Below are 23,267 nucleotides of genomic sequence, written 5' to 3'. Positions count from 1 at the left end.
ATTCTGGGAGTTGAAGTCCGCGAGTCATAAAAGAGCCAAGGTTGCCGACCCCTGAACTAAAGGTTTTAAGTCACTATCTAAAACGGCACTTGAACGGGTAGAAACCAGGCTTTTAAAGATAGACATTTCCTATATCCAATAAGAACGTGCTCCTTAAATCCAATGGTCGGTAGCCGCTCGTAGGCAAGGCGGTACATTGCGTCGGCAGTGATCACGTGCACCTGCTGCGCCTGCGAAACTTCCTTTTCTGGGCCGCCGTGAGAGAGGCGAGATCATGAGGGCGTCGGGCACGGTGAGAGCTGCGCTTGTGGCCTTCCTGGGGTCCGCGCGGGGAGACCTCTGCTGCTGCGTGGCTGAAGGAATGTGAGCGAGGCAAAGAATGGTAGAAAGGCGGGGAAGGAATCTCCGTTCGGGAATCTTCTTGCAGCCGTCTTTTTCTCTGCCACGAGTGAGCACTCAATATGGCCGCCTCTCCGCGCCAGTTCCTGTAGCGTGGGCTCGGGTCGGCTGCTCAAATCGGCGGATTCAACTCGCAACATCTTTCCCGGACCTAGGATGCAGTGTAGTACAGCGAGATTTAGTTGGGAAGAAAATGCAATTGTAGCCATCCTACTCATGTCATTCTTAGGTCCTTTTCTCTGTAATCCTCGTATCGGTTTCTAAGATTGAACTCGAGGAAGTTTCAAATAGACAGTAGGTATTCTACCTCTGTATAAGCACTTTTTATATTTTTAGCTGAATTTACAGAGCATTAGGGAGATGTGAACTTAGTTTGATTTAGTAAAGCAGATAACACCTTTTTTATAGCAAATGCATCGCTTGATCAAGTTTGACTCTAAAACTAGAATGGATTTTTATTAATATTTATCTTTTTTTCTTTTAGCTGAGGGAGTACAAAGTTGTTGGGAGATGCCTTCCTACTCCCAAATGTCCAACCCCACCTCTGTATCGGATGCGAATCTTTGCTCCTAACCATGTTGTTGCAAAGTCCCGTTTCTGGTATTTTGTCTCACAGCTGAAGAAGATGAAAAAATCTTCTGGAGAAATTGTATACTGTGGACAGGTATTTCAATAGGAAGTGGAATAGATTGAAATATTGAAAACATTTATTTTCTAATACTTCTTATCCCTAATATTTATAAGTACCTATATTGTTTGGATTAAAATTTCCATTACTGGTGACCATGTCTTGTAAAATGTTTAGATTACTATTTCATTTCATGACAGTTGATGGAATGAATGACCCGTTTTATTGGAAGATAAAAAATAGTTGTTTCTGTGCCCTGGAGATGGGGTAGAAGTTATAAAATACTTTTAAAATTAGAAACAGCATGGAAATATTTTTTTTCAAGAATGCCCCTCTTTATTTTCTCTCAATGAATTTTGCAGAGAGAGGCAGAAGGAAGTTAAACTTTGCACAATCCATTGCTAACTTTTTATTGCAAAGTAAAATAGTTCTTACCTTACTTTGAATGTCCATCAGTTTTATGTCCAGCATGTGGAGGCATGTAGTTGATCACTACTTTGGATAGAATGCTAGAGAAGCAAACTAGTCCTGGCTTCTTCAGAGAGCTACGGTTTGATTTAATGTGTTCCTATGCTGATAAAGAATTAATCTGAGGAGGCCTTCCATAGATCAGTGAATATGTTTACAGAGTTAAATCTGTCCTCAATAGCAGACCATGAAACAGGTGAAATAATAAATGGATCAATCTTGTGTGTGCTGGATTCAAAGCACTTTTGTGTGTGGGAGGGCAGGGAATCATAGTAAAATGCTACTGACTTCTGCTTAAAGATTTTAGTTTGTTACAGAATTAGATTCATGTAATCTTGGGTATTGTATTGCATTTTACCCTGTCTATTCTGATCCAGAGAAAATCTAATGTATTCTATGGAAATTGGATTACAGCTTTAGGATATTCATTCTAATTCATTCATTGTTTACTTGGGATGCTAATTAAAACAACATTGATTTGTTTTCTGGTGTTCTAACATGGGTATTTCTATACTATTAGGTTTTTGAGAAGTCTCCTCTGAAGGTGAAAAATTTTGGTATCTGGCTGCGCTATGATTCTCGTAGTGGAACTCATAATATGTACAGGGAGTACAGGGATTTAACAACTGCTGGAGCTGTAACACAGTGCTGTAAGTAGAGGCCTCTTGGAGTACTAGATCATCTTAAGATATCACTATCATAAAGAAAAATAAGTGTTGCAGAATTGGTATTCCTCAGTGTTGGTTTTACCTAATGTTTCTACTAGTTTGACTGTCTTGTAAATAAGTAGCTAATGTATTATTCTGTCATTTTACTGAGGAGATAGTAAACAATAGGGGGAGGTGCTTTGGGTGCCTTTAAATCAGTTCTGACTTCTGGCAACTGCCTGGACAAGTCTCAGCAGTTTTCCTGGAAAGATTTTCGGAAGTGGGTTGGTTGCCATTGTCACTTTCCCATGCTATTGTCACTAATACTAATAATAAATACTAATAAACCTTTATTGTCAAAGTACAACATGTGTACATTGAGATTAGCTGAGCCTCCCCCTGTGCTCCCTCCCCCCAACACACAGTGACAACAAACCCTCCATCCTACCACACCATGTGAACCAACTACACCACACACCGGCCTCCCAAGTCAATTCTGCATAAGTTCACAGAGATTATATCCCATTCAAAAGCCTAACAGCCCACAGATAAAAGCTGTTTTTCAGCCTGTTGGTACGGCTGGCTATACTCCTGTATCTCCTACCCAATGGTAGGAGAGTAAAGAGATACCGTCCAGTGTGTGAGTCATCCCTGAGAATTTTCCTCACTCTTCCAAGGCAATGAGCCCTGGTGATGTCATCCAGTGGTGTCGGGACAGCCCACAATGTCTTGTGCTGTGCTCACTACCCTCTGTAATACTTTCCTGTCCGCGGCTGTCAGAGCAGCATACCAAACCACAATACCATATGAGAGGACGCTCTCTATAGTAGACCGGTAAAAGAGGGTCATAAGCCGTTCTACCCTGTTCTTCCGCAAGACCCTAAGAAAGAGAAGCCTCTATTGGGCCTTTCTAGCCACCTGGGTTGTATTAACTTTCCAGGTCAGATCTTCACAGAAATTTGGTATAGAGACTTGGATTTATGCTGTATTGCTCAATCACCAGCTTCAGGCTTTAATATTAGATATGCTTCTAATATCCTAAATATCCATTCAGTTCAGAAAAACCCTTTGAGAGGGCTAGTTGAATTAGTCAGAGGATGCTTTAAAAAGGTTCCCTTTCTATGCTGAATATGTAATAAATTTGAAGAAACATGAAAAACATGTCCAATTTTCCTTCTCAGTTTTATATTAATGTTGAACAACATTCTTGAACAGATGTCAGCTTTTTGTCAAATATCCTTAAAATTGGGAATTTTTTAATCTGTGAGGAAGTTTGGATAGGTTGATGTTGGATTTGCTGCAGAAAAAGTGATATATGTAATTCATGGAAGATTACATGTGCTCCAGACGTTAAAATTTGTTTTACCAAAAATTTGTCAGCTGTCTGCCTTTGTCCACAAAGAGAGGCAAGAATGGATAATGTCATTTGCGGTCTAGGTTTAATTTATTGCTTAAAAAATAATGTTAAAATTGAAAGAAGTTATACAATTTCATTAGTTTGATTTCTCTGTATTTAGTTTTATTTTGGGTCATTTTTAAAAAAAAATTCCTAAGTTTGTTTAGCTCCACTTGCCCCATTTTCCCCCCATTACAGTTTTTGATAGGTTTCTTTCTAATAGTGTATAGTCTTTTATACAGTAACAATTAAATGGTTATTTAATTTAAATATAATACATTCATGACATATTTTTTACAAAATGTTATAAAGTTTGTAAAAATAAACTGGTTATCTTAAGGTAGGTGTATCAGGGATTATATCACAACATAAGCCTTTTAAGACTTTCCAAGTAAATTCAATAAATTTAATTCCTAGATAAATGTTTATTGCATATTTAGCTTCCAGTCAACCTGAAATTTAAGTCCTCCTGATTTTAAAAGTATAAATAACATACCATACATTACTTCATTAAAAAAGATTCTATACATTCTTATATTCTTGTATACAAATGATTGAATGTAGCTATTACATTTTTCATTTCTAGAATCTGTTGATTCTCCTCTAATTCAACTTGCTCAGCTTATATGGCAGAGCCATAAATCACTACTGGTTTTGAAATTTTTAATTGCATGCAAACCCAAAGAGCATTGTTTATAATAACATGTTCTTGTCATGTGTGCAGATATTAAATGTACCTTGTCGCCTTTCAAGAGCTGAAATGTTTTTGAAAGTGAAATTGAAGATTCTACAACAAATACTGTTCTTATATGGAGATTGGTATAAGTATTTAATCAAAGCTAATTCTTTTGCTAAAATGTATAATTCAACTGATGAATTGCAGATCGTGATATGGGAGCACGTCATAGAGCCCGTGCTCATTCTATTCAGATCATGAAGGTTGAAGAGATTGCTGCTAGCAAATGCCGCAGACCTGCTGTCAAGCAGTTCCATGTAAGTAAAGCAAATTTTATGTGTATACTCAAACTACATAATTTGGAAATTTTTCTCTGAACCCTGTACTTTCTATTAAACTTTATAACTGTGGTCAATGACTTTAAGAAGATTGATTGATTGAATACATATATATTAAAATTGGAGTCACAGACTGTTCAGGTAACTACAGAACAATTGAGTCACAGCTCAAATTACCTCAAATTTCAGCTCAAATTACTGCAAATTCATTGGGAAAAAGCTGAAGAAGAATGCTTTATTCACCAATTTGATCTTCTAAAGAAAATGAGATATTAAGCTAACAAACAAATACTCAATACTAAAAATGCTAATATGCCATGGAGTTCTAATATTTCTTTTTTTAAAAAAAACTTTCCAAAATGATCCAGTTTCTTACTGTTAAGCATTACACTTGCTTTAAAAAGTATATAGTCACTTGGCTTGTTCTTTTAAAAAAAAAATTGATAATTATTGTGTTCTTAAGAAGTCCAGCCTTCATTTTACACTGATTAAATCATCACTCCATGCTACCGAAAATAAGACCGGGTCTTACTTTTTTTTTTTTTACCAAAAGACTCATTAGGCCTTATTTTCAGGAGATATTTTATTTTCTGCCTACCCACTCCCACCATCTGCTTGCCAGCGGCCGCAGTGACTTCCCAGGACAGATGCATATTTCACCTGGATGGCGACTGAAAGCTTTGTCTACTTGCAAATGGGCCACTTTGAAATAGAGTGATTTAGTCTGTTTCAAAGTGCCCCATTTGCAAGTATTCTAGGTGAAAAGTGTGTGGCGGAGCCAGGCAGAGGCACGAGGGAGGGAGGTGATCTGGATGTGCTGTGTGTCTGCCTGACTCGTGGGAGGCTTGTGCAGCAGCAGGCAGAGGCATGGGGGGAGGCAGGCGATCCTGACGTACCGCCCACTCCATCCCATCGTCTCTTGGCTTGCCCACAGCCACACTGAGGCAGGTAGCTGTGTGGCGCATCAGGATCGCCTGCCTTCCCACCCACCCCTCCGCCTGCTGCCACACAAGTTTCCCATGAGCCAGGCACAGTATGTCCGGATTGGCTGTCTCCCCTCTCCCTCGGCGTTTGGACTTAACCTGTGCTGTGGCAAGGGGGTTGCGGCTGCGGCTATACACCATCACCCCTCACACATTCGCTGCGTCTTGAGATGGCCATGCCCATCCTCCCCCGGGCTTATTTTTGGGATAGGGCTTATATTAGGCCCACCCCAAAAAATCAGGCTAGGGCTTATTTTGGAGGGTGGGTTTTATTTTCGGGGAAACATGGTAACATTAGAAATATATGTGCTTTCATTAGACAGTGTCATTTTAAATTTTTTCTGAATAATACCCAAACTGATGATATTTTATTTGGGCTTCTAATGAAATTTAATCTCTCTCTACAGGATTCTAAAATTAAATTCCCTCTGCCACACAGAGTGTTACGCTGTCAGCATAAGCCACGCTTCACTACCAAGAGACCAAATACATTCTTCTAAATGTAGGCTTGATTGATATGTTCCATGTATCAATAAAGTTGTTTTGGACATTTGATTGTGTTTTAAAGCATATTTATTCTACTCTTATTTATACGACTTCTCCATCTCAGTATGATTCTGAATGGCATCAGTTTTAAACATTTAACATCAGTTAAAACCAACAATGAGCACTTAACTAGCAACCAAGACAAATATCAACACAACAGCTTTACAGGCTCTGACTCCAATCCATCCTTGCAAAGGCTAACAGGTTCAGGGCCAAACTGAATTTCAGGGAATTATATTTGCCATAACACAAAAGGCTGTCTTCCTGGCATATGCCAGATGACACTGACAAAATCCATAGCAATATTCTCAAGACATACATGATAGGACAAGTGGACAGGATCAAGTAGAGGTGGTTCTGAATTTTGCAAATAAAATGCATCAAAATTTCAATCTTCTGATACATCATTTGGAATGTAGTGTATTCTGGTCCCAGCTCTATACCCTAATTATGCAGAAGGCTGAGGTGCTAAGATCTTTAGATCTTTCATAAATGTTCACAGGACATGTTTATTTTCTTAGGCAATTTCAACTTTATGAAAAGCTAAAATTAATTTCTATCTGGCAATATGCTAACTAAAGATGCAGAAAACTAATGTTCAGTTGAAAAATACATTTTCTCAAAAATAGTACCTCATTTAGAATTAAATGTGCCTCAATACAGAAATCATGACTTGGGAAAGTACATCAGAGATCATGTAATGTGCTCTTCATTGCAGCATTGCAATTCTTTGTAATCTGAAAACAGCACATTTACACACTGAAAGCAGATCAGTTAAAGCCCCAGAGGAAAACTATTGATGTCACTTTTCTTTCAGGTGTTTTATTTCAGTCCTACTTGTTCTGGAAATATACTGGCTTTTTATGTCCTGATGTCTAGAATTTACAAAAAAATGTGCATAATCATCCAAATTGAATAGCACTAGCATTTACAGTTATATACAACTTTACAGAGTCAGCATATTGCCCCCAACAATCTGGGTTCTTATTTTATGGATCTTGGAAGGATGGAAGGCTGAGTCAACCTCAAGAATCTGCATTCTAACCACTCCAAACTTAATACTTTGCATCTAAGGTCACTAGAACTTTAACAATGTCCTCTCCTCTGTTACCAATTAAGATCATGGAGGTGAAGTTAATTTGGGTTAGCATCTATTAGGAAAACGCTGAAAAAAGCTGCTCAGCAGGATAAAGCTTGTTAAGTACTTAAAACTGTTTGATTTTAAGGCGCTTTGCTGAGTAGTCTTTCAGCGTTTTCCTAAGAAGTGCTAACCCAGGGGTCTTCAAACTTGGCCCTTTTATGACTTATGGACTTCAACTCCCACAATTCCTCAGCCAGGCACGCTGGCTGAGGAATTCTGGGAGTTGAAGTCATAAAAGGGCCAGGTTTGAAGATCCCTGTGCTAACCCCAAATTAAGCTCAGCTCTGTGACTTTATTAATTAGTTGATTAGCACTCCCTCGCAGGCTCTTGCTACTGTCTGAAATGGATAAGACTTTAATCAGTTACATACGGAAGAAGTTTTGCCGCCTAACCAATAACCGAATCTGAGTTGCTTTCACCGCCACCCTGTTGTCACGCCCTTCCCGTCCCCAATAAGTCACGTGGGGCTGAGCCTTTCAAAACCGCCTCTCCGGAATGGCTCCTGAAGGGGAAGGGGTTGGGCTTAGGCCTGTTATGGCTTCAGGTGATAATAATCACGTGATTATTGCTCCTGTTGGTCCGAAGCTCTCACTCGGCCCAAAGGCTGGCGAGCTGAGGCAGTTGTGATTGTCGCGGCGGCTAATGGGGGAGCCGATGCCCGTGGGAGCGCCGGTCCCGGTGGAGCAGGCAGTGCTGGAGACGTTTTTCTCTCATTTAGGCATCTTCTCTTACGACAAGGCCAAGGACAATGTGGAGAAGGAACGCGAGGCTAACAAGAATGCCGGGAGCAGTTGGCTTTCGCTTCTGGCGGGGCTGGCCCATCTGGCGGCGGCTGAAAAAGCCTACCATAGCATGACCTTCCTGGGCCAGAAGCTAGGTACTCAAACTCGGGCTGCCGCTGGGCGCTGCAGTTCGCCTTTTCCCACCCTGTCGGCTCCGTTCATTCTGCTTTGGGGTCGCTTCCCTGGGAAGGAGTGTCAACTCTTGCAGGGCTAGAGAAGGACGGCGTAGGGCTGGGGGAAGTTGAGTCTGCAAAAGTAGCCTTTTCGCCAAAAAATCAGTGCTTGGGAGGCTTAATCCCGACATTTCTTACAGAACCGGTTCAGTTTCCCAAATTTCCAAATTAATGCATTCCTAAACTTATCCGAAGCACCGTTGCTCCCTTCAGAATGACCTGTACACCTCGCTGTCTTTTCCTCCTCTGCGTCTTTAGCAAATACTTTTCCTTATGGTGGGGAGGTGTTACTTTTAGACAGAACGTGCAGATTACATAGGAAAATCAATGCTTGAAACAGTAACATAAATTGATCCTGCCCCCCACATACCTGATTAACTCTGGTTTCCTTGTAGATTAATATTTGGGGAGCTGTGTTGCCCATTTTGAACTAAAAGCTCTGTTCTTTTGTAGAATCTCAGGAAGTTAGTAGCTAATATTTGGGACTGAATTTTCTTTTAAGGCTTCTCAAATTTAGTTGACCAAAAATAACTAAAATTGTCTTTAAAGTGAGAGGGTAGTGAACAATAGGTCTAATATATATGATAAATGTAGGAACAGTCTATGTCTATGAGCTATGTAGTATAAATTTTAAGACTAGTCCTCAAAATCTCAAAGTTGGTATTATCAATAGGCTTTCTTCTGGATTATATTGTTTTATGTAATGTGGCTAATTAACATAATTTGTAGTATTGCTTAACATGCACTAAGTATTGCAGAAGAATAGTAAAAACTATCCTGGCTTAGAAACACATAAAAGTTACAGATCAAAGGAAGAAAGGAAGTTGGAGAGAGAAATGAAACTATGTAGTAGCTGAAAAAGAAAATATTAAGAAAAGAATAGGTAATAAAATGACTGGCGCATTCTGAGGGAAGTAATGAAAATGTCTTAATATTTAAAGGAGAATAAAGTGCAAGAAAAAAGTATCATTTAAAATAGGTTCTAAATTCGCAGCTACCTATGATTCTACCTTCATGAAAGGGTTATTTTTCTTCTTTTAATTCTCTTCATGGTTATTACAATAGTCTTATCACATTATATGCAGGCCTTCTGGTACATATAGTCATTACCTTGACTGTTAACAGTATACTTATATAAAGGTCAGTGGTGGGATTCGAATATGTGAACCACCGGTTCTCTGTGTGGATGCCACTTTTGGAAGTCCATTCTTGGCCTGGGCAACAAAAAATTAGCTACCAGTTCTGCTGAAGTGGTGCAAACCGGCTGAATCCCACCACTGATAAAGTTTCATCTGCTTGATCAAAATGCTGAACCATCTAGAGCTTTTAGTAGCAATGTGAAGTATCAACATTTAACAAAGACTGTTTACATTAATTCCCAGGAAAGGGTCTGTTTTTTGTTATAACTAATCTTAAAGTTTTAAATATTCTGGAAACAGGTTGGATTTTGAGAGATGTAAAAGAAGTCTATTAATAGATAAATCATGCTGATAAATCATTGTAAGTTAATATTTTAATTACAATATGAATAGATATTAATGAAAGCAGCTATTAAAGTGCACCCCTGAATGTATCATTAATAATCCAAAGAAAATTTGCATGAATATTGTATCATATTATTTCATTCCTATCTTTAGTAACACCCTACTCTCTAACAACAAACAATAGGTGGGCAGTCATTCTTCAGCCGGAAGGATTCTATACGAACTATATATACGTCTCTGCATAATGAGCTGAAGAAGGTGGTAGCAACCGGTCGGAATGCAGTGGGAGGAACAGCTCCTCACCTTGAAGAACTGCTTTCTCATCTTTCTGAACAGCTCTGCTTCTTTGTCCAGGCTCGGATGGAAATTGCTGACTTTTATGAAAAAATGTACAGCCTCAGTACCCAAAAGTATATAAACTCTGAGGAACTGATAAATGTTTTGGAATCCATCCTGAAAAGATACAGCTCAAGGTTAGTGTGTGTACATAAGATTCTTATTGCTATGGTAAAAGTGGTAACAATATTTTCAAGTTGAGCTCTTGGTGACTGTATCTGCACAGTTATTCTGCCAACAGTAAGAAGGTGGTTTACTGTGCTTTCAGGATGCTTTAGGACTTTCCAGTCTAACCAACAGCGCTGAAATTCCCGTTTTCTACTATCTAAACTCTAATTAAGACTCGCCAGATCAGCCATTGAATAAAATGAAAGCATGTTTTAAATTTCAAAAATTAAGAGATCATTTAGTTTCTATTCCTGGAAAATATGTAGTATATTCATAGTATCAACAGAGTGTAGGCAATTTTTCAGTATTCAGTTATATATATTTATAATATTTAGAGTTAGAACTCTATAGCAAATATACCACTGTTTTTATCTTCATTTTTAACCAGAAAACATAGTTGCTTAAATGTAGACCATAATCAGACCTATGATTTGCCTAAAACTGAAATGCATATAATATAGACCCAAATGTGATTTTCTAGGCAAAAATGTTTTGAGGAAGGGGGGGCAAACAAGAAAAAGTGATGTCATAGAGTACAATTTAATTACATAACTGATACTATCCTTAGGTCATCTCTCTTAAGCAATTAGAATGTACTCTGTTAAGACCTAAGAGTTCTGTAGGTGCACACATGAATGAGATGGGATGGATAATGATCGTTGGATAATTGTTGGATAATAATGATCTTTTGAGATTTGCCATCCGAGTAAATAAAATAATTCATAGCACTTAAGACATTGGATATCTAGTGCCAAGGGTGCTTAAGGCTGACTTGTTATAAACTCACTGATATAAGAATGATTCATTCATCAAACTTGATCTATATCCTGCCTTTCTTATTTTTACAAATAAAGCAACAATACCTAATATTCCTTCTTCCTATTTTCCCTATAACAACAACCCTGTGAAGTGGGTTGGGCTGAGAGAGAATTACAAAGTTGTCCAGCTGGTTTTCATGCCTGAGGCAGGACTAGAACTCAGAGTCTCCTAGTTTCTGGTCTGGTGCCTTAACCACTAGAGCAAGCAGGCTCTGTAGCAAGTATGGAACTACCTGGTGAATATTACATTTTTGTGAAAAAGTGTGGTATTACAGCTTTCATTAATTGCTTGCTTAGAAATACTATCAAGGAATGATAGCATTCTCCTTTTGTACTATATATACTATAAGAATGTTGGAGATTATATATATATATATATATATATATATATATATATATATATATATATATATATATATATATATATATATATATATACTAAAACAATAGCTTGTTGAAATAATGTCTTTTATGTACTATTTTCCCCTTTTCTAGATTTCATCACCCAATCCTTAGTCCTCTGGAGGGCAATTTCCAGTTAGAAACTGATGTGCTTATGCATCTTCTGAAGGCTCAGGCCCAGATCTCTGAATGGAAGTTCCTCCCATCTTTGGTCCACTTGCACAATGCTCACATGAAATTGCAGACATGGGGACAGATTTTTGAGAAGCAGCGGGAAACAAAGAAGCATCTCTTTGGTGGCCAGTCTCAGAAAGCTGTTCAACCTCCACATCTTTTCCTGTGGCTAATGAAACTCAAAAATATTCTCCTTGCCAAATTTAGCTTTTACTTTCATGAGGCACTTAGTCGACAAACAACCTTATCTGAAATGAAAACTTTGACTGCAAAAGCTAATCCTGATTATTTTGGGAAAATCTCCAGCTTCATCAGGAAATATGATGCTGTTAATATTTCATTAATCTTTGACAATCGTGGCTCAGAGAGCTTTCAGGGACATGGTTATCATCACCCCCAGTCCTATAGGGAAGCCCCAAAGGGTGTAGACCAGTATCCTGCAGTGGTATCACTGCCCAATGACAGGCCTGTCATGCACTGGCCTAATGTCATCATGATTATGACTGATAAAGCTTCTGATCTGAATACTTTGGAAAAGGTTGTCCATTTCTATGATGACAAAGTTCAAAGCACGTACTTCTTAACCCGACCTGAACCTCATTTTACCATTGTGGTTATTTTTGAATCCAAAAAGTCTGAGAGAGACTCTCATTTTATCTCTTTCCTCAATGAAACTTCCTATTCTCTTAAGAACTCTAAAGCTTTTGCGAGCCTGAAGCCGGGATCCAAAGGGTAAGAGGACTATTAAGACAAAATAGACAACAGTAACGCAACGTTCAAAATGTCCTCAAAATAGGCATTTGTATATGTTGTCATTTTAATAAGTAATTATGAACATTAATTATTAAGCATTTTTGGAATGAAAAGTCAGAATTATATAAAATTGAATGGGAACATGCAGATTACACAAATGTGCACTAAAATGATCATTATGGAATTTTGATTTTTTTTTGTCTGTGACCCTTCCTTGTTCTTCCTATATGCACTTTATCTTTTATTACTGCAGGATCTGCAGAAAATTTGGTTGAAGATTTCAACCCGGAGCCCACTGTCTTCTCTTAAAGTATTTTTCAGTCATAGTCACTGGAAAATGCTAGAACTTAGAAGTATAGTGAGGGGAAAAATTATTTGATCCCCTGCTGATTTTGTACGCTTGCCCACTGACAAAGAAATGATCAATCTATAATTTTAATGGTAGGTTTAACAGTGAGAGAGAATAACAACAAAAAATCCAGAAAAATGCATTTCAAAAAGTTATAAATTGTTTTGCATTTTAATGAGTGAAATAAGTATTTGATCCCCTATCAATCATTAAGATTTCTGCCTCCCAGGTGTCTTTTATATAGGTAATGAGCTGAGATTAGGAGCACTCTCTTAAAGGGAGTGCTCCTAATCTCAGCTTGTTACCTGTATAAAAGACACATGTCCACAGTCAGATTCCAAACTCCACCATGGCCAAGAACAAAGAGCTGTCCAAGGATGTCAGGACAGGATTGTAGACCTAACCAAGGCTGGAATGGGCTACAAGCAGCTTGGTGAGAAGGTGACAACAGTTAGTGTGATTATTCGCAAATGAAAGAAACACAAAATAACTCAATCTCCCTTGGTCTGGGGCTCCATGCAAGATTTCAGCTTCTGGAGTTGCAATGGTCATGAGAATGGTGAGGAATCAGCCCAGAACTACTTGGGAGGATTTTGTCAGTGATCTCAAGGCAGCTGGGACCATAGTCACCAAGAAAACAATTGGTGAAGGGTTGAAATCCTCCAGTGCCCGCAAGGTCCCCCTGCTGAAGAAAGCACATGTACAGGTCCATTTGAAATTTGCCAATGAACATCTGAATGATTCAGAGGAGAACTGGGTGAAAGTATTGTGGTCAGATGAGACCAAAATCGAGCTCTTTGGCACCAACTCAACTTGCCATGTTTGGAGGAGGACGAATGCTGCCTATGACCCCAAGAACACCATCCCCACCATCCATCATGAAGGTGGAAACATGCTTTGTGGTGTTTTTCTGCTAAGGGGACAGGACTTGCCAACAAGGGTTTTGCCACCAAGTACTAAGTCATATTTTGTGAAGGGGTCAAATGCTTATTTCACTCCTTAAAATGCAAATCAATTTATAACTTTTTTGAAATGTGTTTTTTTGGATTTTTTTTGTTGTTATTCTGACTCTCACTGTTAAAATAAACCTACCATTAAAATTATAGACTGATCATTTCTTTGTCAGTGGGCAAACGTACAAAATCAGCAGGGGATCAAATAATTTTCCCTCACTGTAAGTGCAATAAATTAAATACATTGTAGAATAAATTATTTTTTCATTGTTTCTGCACCTTTCAGATAGTTGTACAAGCTTGGTCTGGCATACTGTATTTTTCTAATGTGATACAGACCTGAAAGTAATTATTCTGAAACTCCTTACATTTACATATTGTATAAGAAAAGAAATGGTACATTTTAAAGCTACAACATTACTGGCAAGGTTGAGCAGCAGTAATTTTCAATTCTAAAACTAAGTGCTGAGGGTTAGCAAGTGGGATTCTTCATTAAATTAATGACACTCTAATTTGAATGTTAATAAAATTAATTAAAAATTAGAATGGAAAAATAGAAACATGATATGTAAAATAAGAAGGAACTACTGTATTATAAAAAATCTGGTAAAAACTAGCAGGACAAAAATCAGAAATCAGAATTAGTATTTTAAATACTAAGTTTTAACTAAAATAAATGCTATTTTGGCTCTATTTGGACTATTGTATTTCAGATTAATAAAATAAATTATGTATGAAAGGAGTTTGGCTAATAGTTCTTTGTAAAAGCAGGCAAATAATTCAGTTCTTCTATTTATATTCAAGTTACAATTAACAGCTTCAAAATAATCCTGGGTTAAACCATTGGACTGGGTTAGAATCTTGACTTATTTAAGTTTATTGAATTATTAAATTTATTTGCCACCCATTTCACCGCAAGGGGACTCTGGGTGGCTTACAACATTAAAACTAATAAAACCATAAAAGTAAATATTTCTAATAAAAGTACAAATTATAATTAAAAGATGGAGAGGAATAGACAGGATGTGCAAGGGAGGAGGTGGGATCTTCTATTGGTCCATCTACCACCTCCCCTTGTGGCCAGCTGGCAGAGCCAGGTCTTCAGATCCTTATTGAAGGTCAGGAGAGTAGGAGCAGTTCTCACAAGAGGGGGGGAGCAGATATTCCAAAGGGCAGGAGCCACGGCAGATACTGCTCTTTTGGACACACACACCCCAACTGGAATACCTTGACTGACAGGATCTATAGCATGCCTTCTCTGCTAGGGCGAGTGGAACAGGCCAGTTCCATTGGATTGAGACTATTCCTCAGGTAATCTGGACCTATGCCATGCAGTAGAGTATCTCATAGCAACTGTGTACAGTAGCCTGTAAGCACTTAGTGTTTCTCAAGTTTGACAAATTTAAGCTACATAGACTTCAGAATTCCTCAACTAGCCATACATCTCAAACTTGCCCTGCTTGAGAAACACAGACTTAGGGTGACTAGCAAATATGCAGGCTTTTGCATTATGTACCATCTGATTTTTTAAAAAAAATTATTGGTTTTTGATAGCCCCACGTAGAACCAACCCTCATGTAGAACAGGGCTTTTCAACCAGTGGTACAGGTACATTGGCATCTAACAGGTGGTACACAACCATCCTAGAAAAGTGGTAGCGGGGGAGGGGAGCTCGGCGCTGATCCTGGCATTTCTCTGAGCCCAGAAGAAATGCCAATCAGCTGGAATGTTGCAGCATCTCCAGGGTCTTGTGATTTACATTCAGATGCTTGGCAACTGATTCATATTTATAATGGTCACAGTGTTCCAGGGTCACGTGAAGTGACCAAAACCTGCTGCAGCCACCTAGCAGATGGGGGGGAATAAAAACCAACCCCACCCCCGCTCCAGCCCCACTTCCAATCCTCAACAGAAATGCTCACAACAATGAAAACCCCGGACAGGAGGAAGAGTGTCTTGCTTGGCTGTGGCTTGGGGGGCACTTTTTTCAGTGACATTGTAACTTCGAACAGTCACTAAACGAACTGTTGTAAGTCGAGGACTACCTGTACTTCACTTTTTTCCTTGGGGTTTTTTTTTTTTTTGGTCATCAAGTTTTTGACACCTTGCTAGACGACTGGTGGTACTCGGATGTTGCCATATCCTAAAAGTGGTACAATGGGTGAAAAGGTTGAAAAGCCCTGATGTAGAACACTTACAGTAATGAAATATTTACTTGGTGATAAACACCAAATGTTTTTCAATTGTTTCATTTCTTTTTTTTTTAACTCCACCAAGGCTTGCCAGTCATCAGAATAGCTTAAAATAGCTATATGCAATGAAAGCCAGGACAAATGCGTGTGAACAAGGAAATGTGAATGACTATGCTTCTTTTAGTCAAACTTTAGACAAAATACAGAATAAAAAGTAAGAATGTCTACATAATTATGTTACTTACATTTCATATGTCTACATCCCTTGATCTCACAGAATTGTGGATTTAACACTGGGTTTTGTCAATATCACAAGGACAATGCATAGGTTGAGCAACACAGGCTACTTTTGGGAAAAACCCCCCACTGAAATGAAACAGCTGCCCTGCTATATCTAGGTGCAGCAAACAATGGATTACTTGTTTTTGAAATGATAGCATTGGGGGAAGGGACAAATTGCTATTGCTCTGAGACAAGAAAGATAACATTTGTAGATTATCTTTTTGCTTAATTTCCAAATGTCGTATTTTAGATGTGAATAAGGCAGGTATTCTATCTTTCATTTGCTGAGTGGAATAGTTAATTGTACACAGTTAAAACTTTAACAATAACATTACATGAACAGCTAATATGGGTTGATTGGTTCATCAGTCACAATTACTGAATGCTTCATCATAGAATGATCATCACAAGGACAATCCTGTGTTTTTCTGCTCTCCTATGATGTATACTAGTTTCCCCATTTTTATCTTGTCTAACTGACACCTGCCTTTTTCCTCTCCCAGTTCCTTTAGCTTTGGGTTTGTTTGTTTTTTTGCTGTTTTCCTTATAAACAGTGGCCAGCTAATTCTTTAACTGCACACCTTTCAGGAAATGTAATTTTAAATCTCTATATTAATGTTAAAGTTAAAAGCATTTAGTTTTGTAAAAGAGATATAGATTCCCTCTTGTTGTAATGATCTCATGCTAGAGGATTACAGGATAAACTGATAATATATTATCTGAGCTTCAGGGAATATCATACAAATGTACTAATATAACAAAGCTACAGTCCATACCTGACAGTAAGTTATCATTGCACAACAGGTTATTTAAAGAAAAATACTCATACCTTTAAGCTGTAAATATTTGGGTCCTAATCGATCTGGGTCCTTCAACCTTTTTGGACTTGCACACATATTTAGGATTTGAAAACTAATATAAATAGTGCTTAGTCTTGAGATTTGTGACTGCAAACAAAACACTCATTTTATAGATACAGAGTCAGAAGATATTCCTTGGAATCCCTAATTTTCTGTAGCACTTCTCAAAAATGTGTAAGAGTTTCATCAAATTCCCTATATACGTTGTTCAAAAATAATTTTCTCAAATGCATTTCTCCAAACAAGAAAATATACCAGAATTATATATCTACAAATGTATGAAAGAATAGATGGAGTAATGCTTTGCTATTCACAGGTGGTATGTAACTTGGGTGCCTCTTGGACTGAGAGTTTCTGCTCAATGAGCAGGTGGCAGCTCTGGCCAGAAGGGCCTTCATCTGGTGCATCAGTTTTGCCCCTTCCTGGATGTGGGGTGGGGGGTGGGAATCCTTCAGATAGTCACCTAATGGTTATGGTATTGCAATGGATTCTATATGGGACTGCCATTGTACACTACCCCAAAACTCCAGCTGGTCCAGAATGCAGCAGCAAGGGTAGTGGTAGGCCTAACCTGATATGCCTCTGTAACATCTCTTCTTTGTTGGCTGTACTAGTTGCCAGTTTGCTTTTGGGTGTGATTCAAGGTGCTGATTATTATCTATAGGATATGGTTATTGGAGGGTGTCTCATTGTACTTGCTCAGCTGATTTGATCTGGCAGGGTTCTAGTGTTTCAAAGGAGCCTGAACACTTAGCTTACTTTGGTGGGGATGAATGAAACCACCTTTTAACCTAGGTAGTTTTGTTTCCACCTCATTTGTCCTCCTGACCACAACTGTCACCTGCTCTTTGAGCTGCAAGTCCAGAAAGATCTCAAGTTGTACATTAGTCATAAACTGTAAAGTGCACCCAAGCCAAACAATGGTAACAACTGATTCTAGGGAACCAAGTGACAGCCACTTGGCATCATTATTGATCTGAAGTCTTTCTACCCCATCCAAATCTGAACAGCCTCCAGACACTGTCAATATGTTGGCAGCTCTACCCAAGCAGTTTTCTGAACATTCCATTCTCAAACTAGATTTGCAAATCCTTAGTTGCATTCAACCAGTGAAAAAAACTTCATCAAATCAGTGCTCGAGGCTAACCCAACTTTTTCTTTCCCTTGGAGCTTTCTGGTTTCACAAAAAGGACTCATTTAAATGCAGTCTGGGTAACTTTTGTCCAGTATCCAACTTCTTTTTGGAGGTAAGATTGTGGAGAGTAATTGTATAGTAACCACAGAGAACCCTGGATGAGCTGGGTTATATACACCCTTTTCAATCAGGGTTCAGACCAGGGTTTGGGACTGATACGACACTGATTGCACTCATGGATGACTTCTGGAGGGAAGGGATGGAGCTGGTGCATCCATTCTGGCTCTTCTTGACATCTCAAAAGCTGTTCAATACCATCAATCATGGTATCCTTCTGACCGACTTTGAGAATTGAGGGTGGCCGGCACTGTATTATGTTGGTTTTCTTCCTTTCTCTAGGGACTGTTCCAGTCAGTGTTGATGGGGGTGGAGGGAAGATGCAGTTCATGACAGCTGAAAAGCAGATCATCGAGTCTTTTTTCAGTCAGTTCAGGCTGGGTTACAGGATTGCAACTTACAACCAAAATTGCAAAATTGTGGTCATAATTTAAGACCTACTTGTACAAGCAGCAGTATAAATGTTGACGTATTTCAAGCATTTTTCAAATTCCAACTTTCATTTGGCATTTCCTAGCTCATCCCTATGGCCATATCTTTCTCAAAAAATATTTCCAGTCTGCTTTTGATATGGTAAATTGCTTTAGAACCATTGATAATAAGAAATGGTATAAAATATTTGTAATTGTTAATAACACAAGGCAATGAATAATTATGGATAAGTCTGGCAGACAGCTAAAGTAGTGTTTCAGCTATGAAATAGCTGTCTGTGAATATGCAATAACTTCTAGTGTACTAGAAATTTTTAATGTATAACATTTTAAGGGTAGTTTTCCCACAGTTTTGCAACCTTTGTAAAATTCATGGTTCACATTAATTTGGATTGGAATTTTAAGAAGCGTTTCCTCAGTTTAAATTTTGCAGGGAAAGTTCTAGTCTTTTGGCAGCAGCCTGTGCACTTCAGAAGCATTAGATCTGATGCTGCACCACCATCACATGTTGGCTGCCTGGTCAACTAATAAACCCTCAAGTAAAGAATCTGACACTGAAATTTCCATTTAGGAGTTGATGGGGTACAAAATGAAAGCCCTAATAAGCAGGCATATACATAGAATGAAGGCTACTGCTAAGCTTGTAAGCCGCCCTGAGTCTTCGGAGAAGGGCGGGATATAAATGAAATTAAAATAAATAAATAAATAAATAAATAAAATACAAATGTGTCTCAACGGTAACAAGCAGCTCTTATTTACTGAATAGGGAGAAAGGATTTAAAGGGCATCCAAGTATAAAAATGACTAACAAATATCATTCAACAAAAATATACTCTGACAGAACTATCCTTATTTATTATAAAGTTACATTATGAGAAACAATTTTCAAAGTATATGGTACATGCCAAAATATACAGTACTATACATAAAAGTGCATTGTCACAACAGCTTAACAGTACATTTTCTTCTTCTTTTCTTCCAGGACTGTGCAATTGTTAATTCCTTTTTTTTCCTTCACAATGGAAATAATGTGGGAACACGGCAGTACAAAAGCAACAGAACATGGAAATGAAAATGCAATAGTACAAGAAGTTAAGCCAAAGCAGCTTCTCTAAAAATGTAAAGGCACTTCCACATGTACATACTTACAGATGTACATTGACACAATTAGGTAACAGTCAACAAGCAGGAAGCTACCAGTACTGCAATCTATCTAACTTGACAGTCAAGGACAATACTGACTTGATTAGTAGAGAGGCTTTTAGCTTTCACTATGCCTGTAATTGTATCCATATTTCCTTTTATATATATCCACTCACTATACTTGAAGTAGCTACAACATACCATCAAACTACACACATTTTAACTCAAGTGAATGCTCTAACTAGAAACATTCACTGAACTCACTGTTCCTAATATTTTTCTTCACTAAACAATTTCTAATATAAGCAGTATGAAAGCCAGTACAGTTATATTCAGACATACAGAATTTCCTTATGCACTTTCAAGATACAGGCCCTCTCCTTGGTTACGCCATATGGCCTTTTAATAACAACAATCACTAGGCTAGAATGCACTTAAAAGAAAGCTGACATTTTCAAGTTTGTCCCACAGATCTCAGATTTGGTCTAGTTAAGCAAACAATTCTCAACCTTACACAGGTCACTGTCATGTTACACAAATTTTATATTAGCTGAAGCCTCTATACTGAGTGTGTGGCCTTAGTTAAGTTACTAGGGTAGAGACATGTCATAGTTCATTTTGGTGACCCCATTGATAAATATGAAAGTTCTATTGTTTCAGTCCATTGAGGGCCAAAAATATAATTCAGCATACCATAGCTGAATGTGCCTAAGTGGATTCTTTGTCTCATATTAATGAACATCATTAATTTCTAAAGGTTTTTGCTAAATAGCTATTAACTACGTCATCTGGTGCACACAAAAATTGGTCCCCCCAAAAATAGGCCTGCAAGTTTTACAAAATATAATACTTACTACTGCTAAGCTTGTAAGCCGCCCTGAGTCTTCGGAGAAGGGCGGGATATAAATGGAATTAAAATAAAATAAATAAAATAAAACAGTTTCACTTTAAATCAGAAATAAGTACTGAGCAGCTGATTTTCAATACATTAGGAAAGAGGAACTTTTGTGAACTTCTTAGCTAATTTCATGAGTTTTAGAATTTATGATCACTTAACAAAATGAGTCAACTTCACTTAGCAGGGAACAATGCGTTTCAAATGTTATGCAATAACAAGTGTTTTCACGTGTTAGCTAGTCTACATTTTGGAATTTCATATAATGTAAGAGAAAAATGTTCAAATGGAAGAAGTTCAAGTTTCTATTGGGACAAGAACTATGTGAAAATAAGTATTTGGTTTCAATTTTATGTGTCAATGGATATAAACTGACTCTTCCCCTATCCCACATTTCCCTAGACCATGTTTTTAATTTTTTGTTATTTTTAATTAATGATAAACAATAAAATCTCCTTTAGAGTGCAAAGGTAAGCTATAAAACATTCAGAGAAAGGACATGGCTTGGTGTCAGTTTGTGCAAGAGTTGTCGAGACAGGTCACATATAACAGAAACGTTCCTAATGATGTAGCACTATGCAAGTTCAAAGAGTTCACTCACACATGAAAAAGATGCATAATTAGAAAAAATAGTTCTGAGACATTTTATTCAGATTATAGAACAGTAGAAAACAATAAACTCTTGCCTTAATTGAAGGAGTTATTCCAGTTGAAAAAGAGATAATTCAATTTAAATAAACTAACAAAAAAACCCCCACAACTCATCTGTATGCACTGTGTTTCATAATCTTGAAGATGCAGCAGCTTTAAACTATTAACAATTTACTCATTTAGTTTGCAGCTGTCCTGGAATGCTTTTTTTTAACAGATTATTAATTAAAACCTGTCCAGACAAGTGGCTCTTAGGAATGTAAACAGTTTTTGAGCTGAATTGTAACAAAGAGTTACCGTATATGAAAGATTCAGTAGCTAATGTCTAGTTTTATTGCACTGCAATAGGCCTGAATGGAGGCATTAGAAACAACCCACTGAATGGCTTTCTTCAATACAGAGTCCTTCAACACAATTCTCAGTATTCCTGGTCAGCCTGGTGAAGGTGTCCACTGCATATCAACCAGAAGAAGACCACAATTGTTATTCTGACCACAGACTTTCAGTGGCTTAAAAAACTGCTGTTTCCTAGAAGCAATTTAATTCCTCATATCCTGTCAGTGAGCTGTACTAGGACTGTTACATGCATACTGAATAGCTACTACAGAAGGCAATGTCAAAGTGAGTCTCCTTTCTGCATTGACTTTGACGGGCTTCTTAGTAATTGTTAAGACACAGCCTCAGACCTTCTGAAAAATGAACTAGAACCAGGCAGCACTAAAAATAAGCCCTATTTCTTAACATATTCATTTCAAATAACCATAATTCTTTGTGAAGTCTTAAAACTACAGTCAAGTATACATTGTTAAATTAGTGTGATGCTGACAGTGACTGTGGTGTTTTCAACAGAAAAGGTGCAGTGTGGAGATTTCAAGTAAATGTGTGTATTCCCGCTGCTTTAAAATGGCATACACAACACACGTAATTTACTGCCTTTCTGTGATACACTGGATCATAACCTAACCAAATAGGCTGGGTTTGTGCAATGTGCTAAACTACACCCCCAACCCAATCTAATCAAGCTCAGCATGCTGTAAAAATGCACTGAGTCTTTAACTGTATTAAGCATGTATTGCAAATGTGGACACCGAATGCTCCAGTTTAAAAATTGAACCCAACTTCTATTAAATACCCATGTTAAAGTAGGTAGATCAAGACTTTAACATTTAAAAAATGAATCTCTCCTTTCCTAAATATATAATAATATACTGGAATTCAGACAACTATCACGGATACATTCTTTTGGTAGTTCACTCTACATTTGGTTTCTTGGGTGCTACATCGTGCAAGACTTGTCAGCTGGGCCTTGGGAAGGAGAAGAGGGGCCTATGCTTGGATTTGTTTTTGGAAGAACTATTGGCTTTGGTCTCAGTGCAGGTGGCTTCAGCTGCACGCCCATTCTTGGTGTCACCATTGGCTTGAAGGTACTCATAGTATCACTGGAAGAACTAGTGCTACGGCGAATCTGAGTCTCGGCATTTCTTAACATGATATTGTGAAGAGGACTCAAAGATTCTGTTGAGGTCATGTTGGTGGGAGAATTCTTCATTTGTTCTAAGGTATCAAGGACAACATCTGGAGCATGTTTTGCAGAACTCTGGCGTTCCAGTTCCCGAAGTTCATTTAGAGCCGTATTCATTGTTTCTTCAATATCCTATTAAAAGGGAGAAGCAAATATGTTGACAATTACTACAGAAATGGGAAAGTCAAGCTTTGTAAATACTCTTTACTTTTATATGAAGCAACAGAGATACATGTAAATCCTGGATTTGCATGCATAAATGTGTGTGTACCTTGAATTATCCATACAGATCATATACAAAATACAATAATTTACTTTGTCTTATGTATGCATATACACCAGCATTCAATTCAAGTGATAACGATTCTGAAAAGAGACAGAACTGAAAGAAGAAGTAGGAAAGGCCACCCCAAGCAGAGAGTTA

General features: G+C 37.9%; 3 protein-coding genes across 5 annotated transcripts in view; 2 read left to right on the top strand and 1 right to left on the bottom strand.

Moving 5' to 3' along the window:
* The first annotated feature begins 203 nt into the window (after nt 1-203).
* Nucleotides 204-6,088, top strand: RPL18A (ribosomal protein L18a). 2 transcript variants are annotated; one of them, XM_083365667.1, is made up of 5 exons: nt 204-292; nt 884-1,063; nt 2,016-2,145; nt 4,422-4,531; nt 5,943-6,088. In XM_083365667.1, the coding sequence occupies exons 1-5, from the start codon at nt 275-277 to the stop codon at nt 6,033-6,035; spliced, it is 531 nt and encodes a 176-aa protein (XP_083221793.1). In that variant the 5' UTR covers nt 204-274; the 3' UTR covers nt 6,036-6,088. The 2 variants fall into 2 exon arrangements, with proteins under 2 accessions (XP_083221793.1, XP_083221794.1); XM_083365668.1 differs by having other exon boundaries at nt 276-363.
* A 1,751-nt stretch (nt 6,089-7,839) lies between these two features.
* KICS2 (KICSTOR subunit 2) lies at nt 7,840-22,588 on the top strand. Of its 2 annotated transcripts, XM_083365591.1 has the most exons (4): nt 7,840-8,100; nt 9,847-10,135; nt 11,480-12,292; nt 19,615-22,588. In XM_083365591.1, exons 1-4 carry the CDS (start codon nt 7,866-7,868, stop codon nt 19,745-19,747), a joined length of 1,470 nt encoding a protein of 489 aa, XP_083221717.1. In that variant the 5' UTR covers nt 7,840-7,865; the 3' UTR covers nt 19,748-22,588. The 2 variants fall into 2 exon arrangements, with proteins under 2 accessions (XP_083221717.1, XP_083221718.1); XM_083365592.1 differs by lacking the exon at nt 19,615-22,588 and having other exon boundaries at nt 11,480-12,854.
* SRGAP1 (SLIT-ROBO Rho GTPase activating protein 1) overlaps nt 19,463-23,267 on the bottom strand; it is a 165,647-nt gene continuing 161,842 nt past the window's right edge. Inside the window, exon 22 of the mRNA XM_083365575.1 lies at nt 19,463-22,975. Within this exon, the coding sequence (XP_083221701.1) occupies nt 22,598-22,975 (378 nt within the window). The 3' untranslated portion in view covers nt 19,463-22,597. The remainder of the gene's footprint in view (nt 22,976-23,267) is intronic.

Source organism: Vipera ursinii (genome assembly GCF_947247035.1).
Source record: "Vipera ursinii genome assembly, chromosome: 6".
Taxonomy (NCBI): domain Eukaryota; kingdom Metazoa; phylum Chordata; class Lepidosauria; order Squamata; family Viperidae; genus Vipera; species Vipera ursinii.
Note: the sequence above shows the minus strand (reverse complement) of the source record. Positions and strands in the feature narration are given on the sequence as shown.

Bases quoted from the DNA above. Each gene is read 5' to 3' on its own strand.
- RPL18A (XM_083365667.1), top strand. The intron at 1,064-2,015 runs GTATTTCAATAG...CTATACTATTAG, and splicing joins AAATTGTATACTGTGGACAG to GTTTTTGAGAAGTCTCCTCT. The intron at 4,532-5,942 runs GTAAGTAAAGCA...CTCTCTCTACAG, and splicing joins CTGCTGTCAAGCAGTTCCAT to GATTCTAAAATTAAATTCCC.
- KICS2 (XM_083365591.1), top strand. From the start codon at position 7,866: ATGGGGGAGCCGATGCCCGTGGGAGCGCCGGTCCCGGTGGAGCAGGCA. The intron at 8,101-9,846 runs GTACTCAAACTC...AACAAACAATAG, and splicing joins CTTCCTGGGCCAGAAGCTAG to GTGGGCAGTCATTCTTCAGC. The intron at 12,293-19,614 runs GTAAGAGGACTA...CTTTTCTTCCAG, and splicing joins CTGAAGCCGGGATCCAAAGG to GACTGTGCAATTGTTAATTC.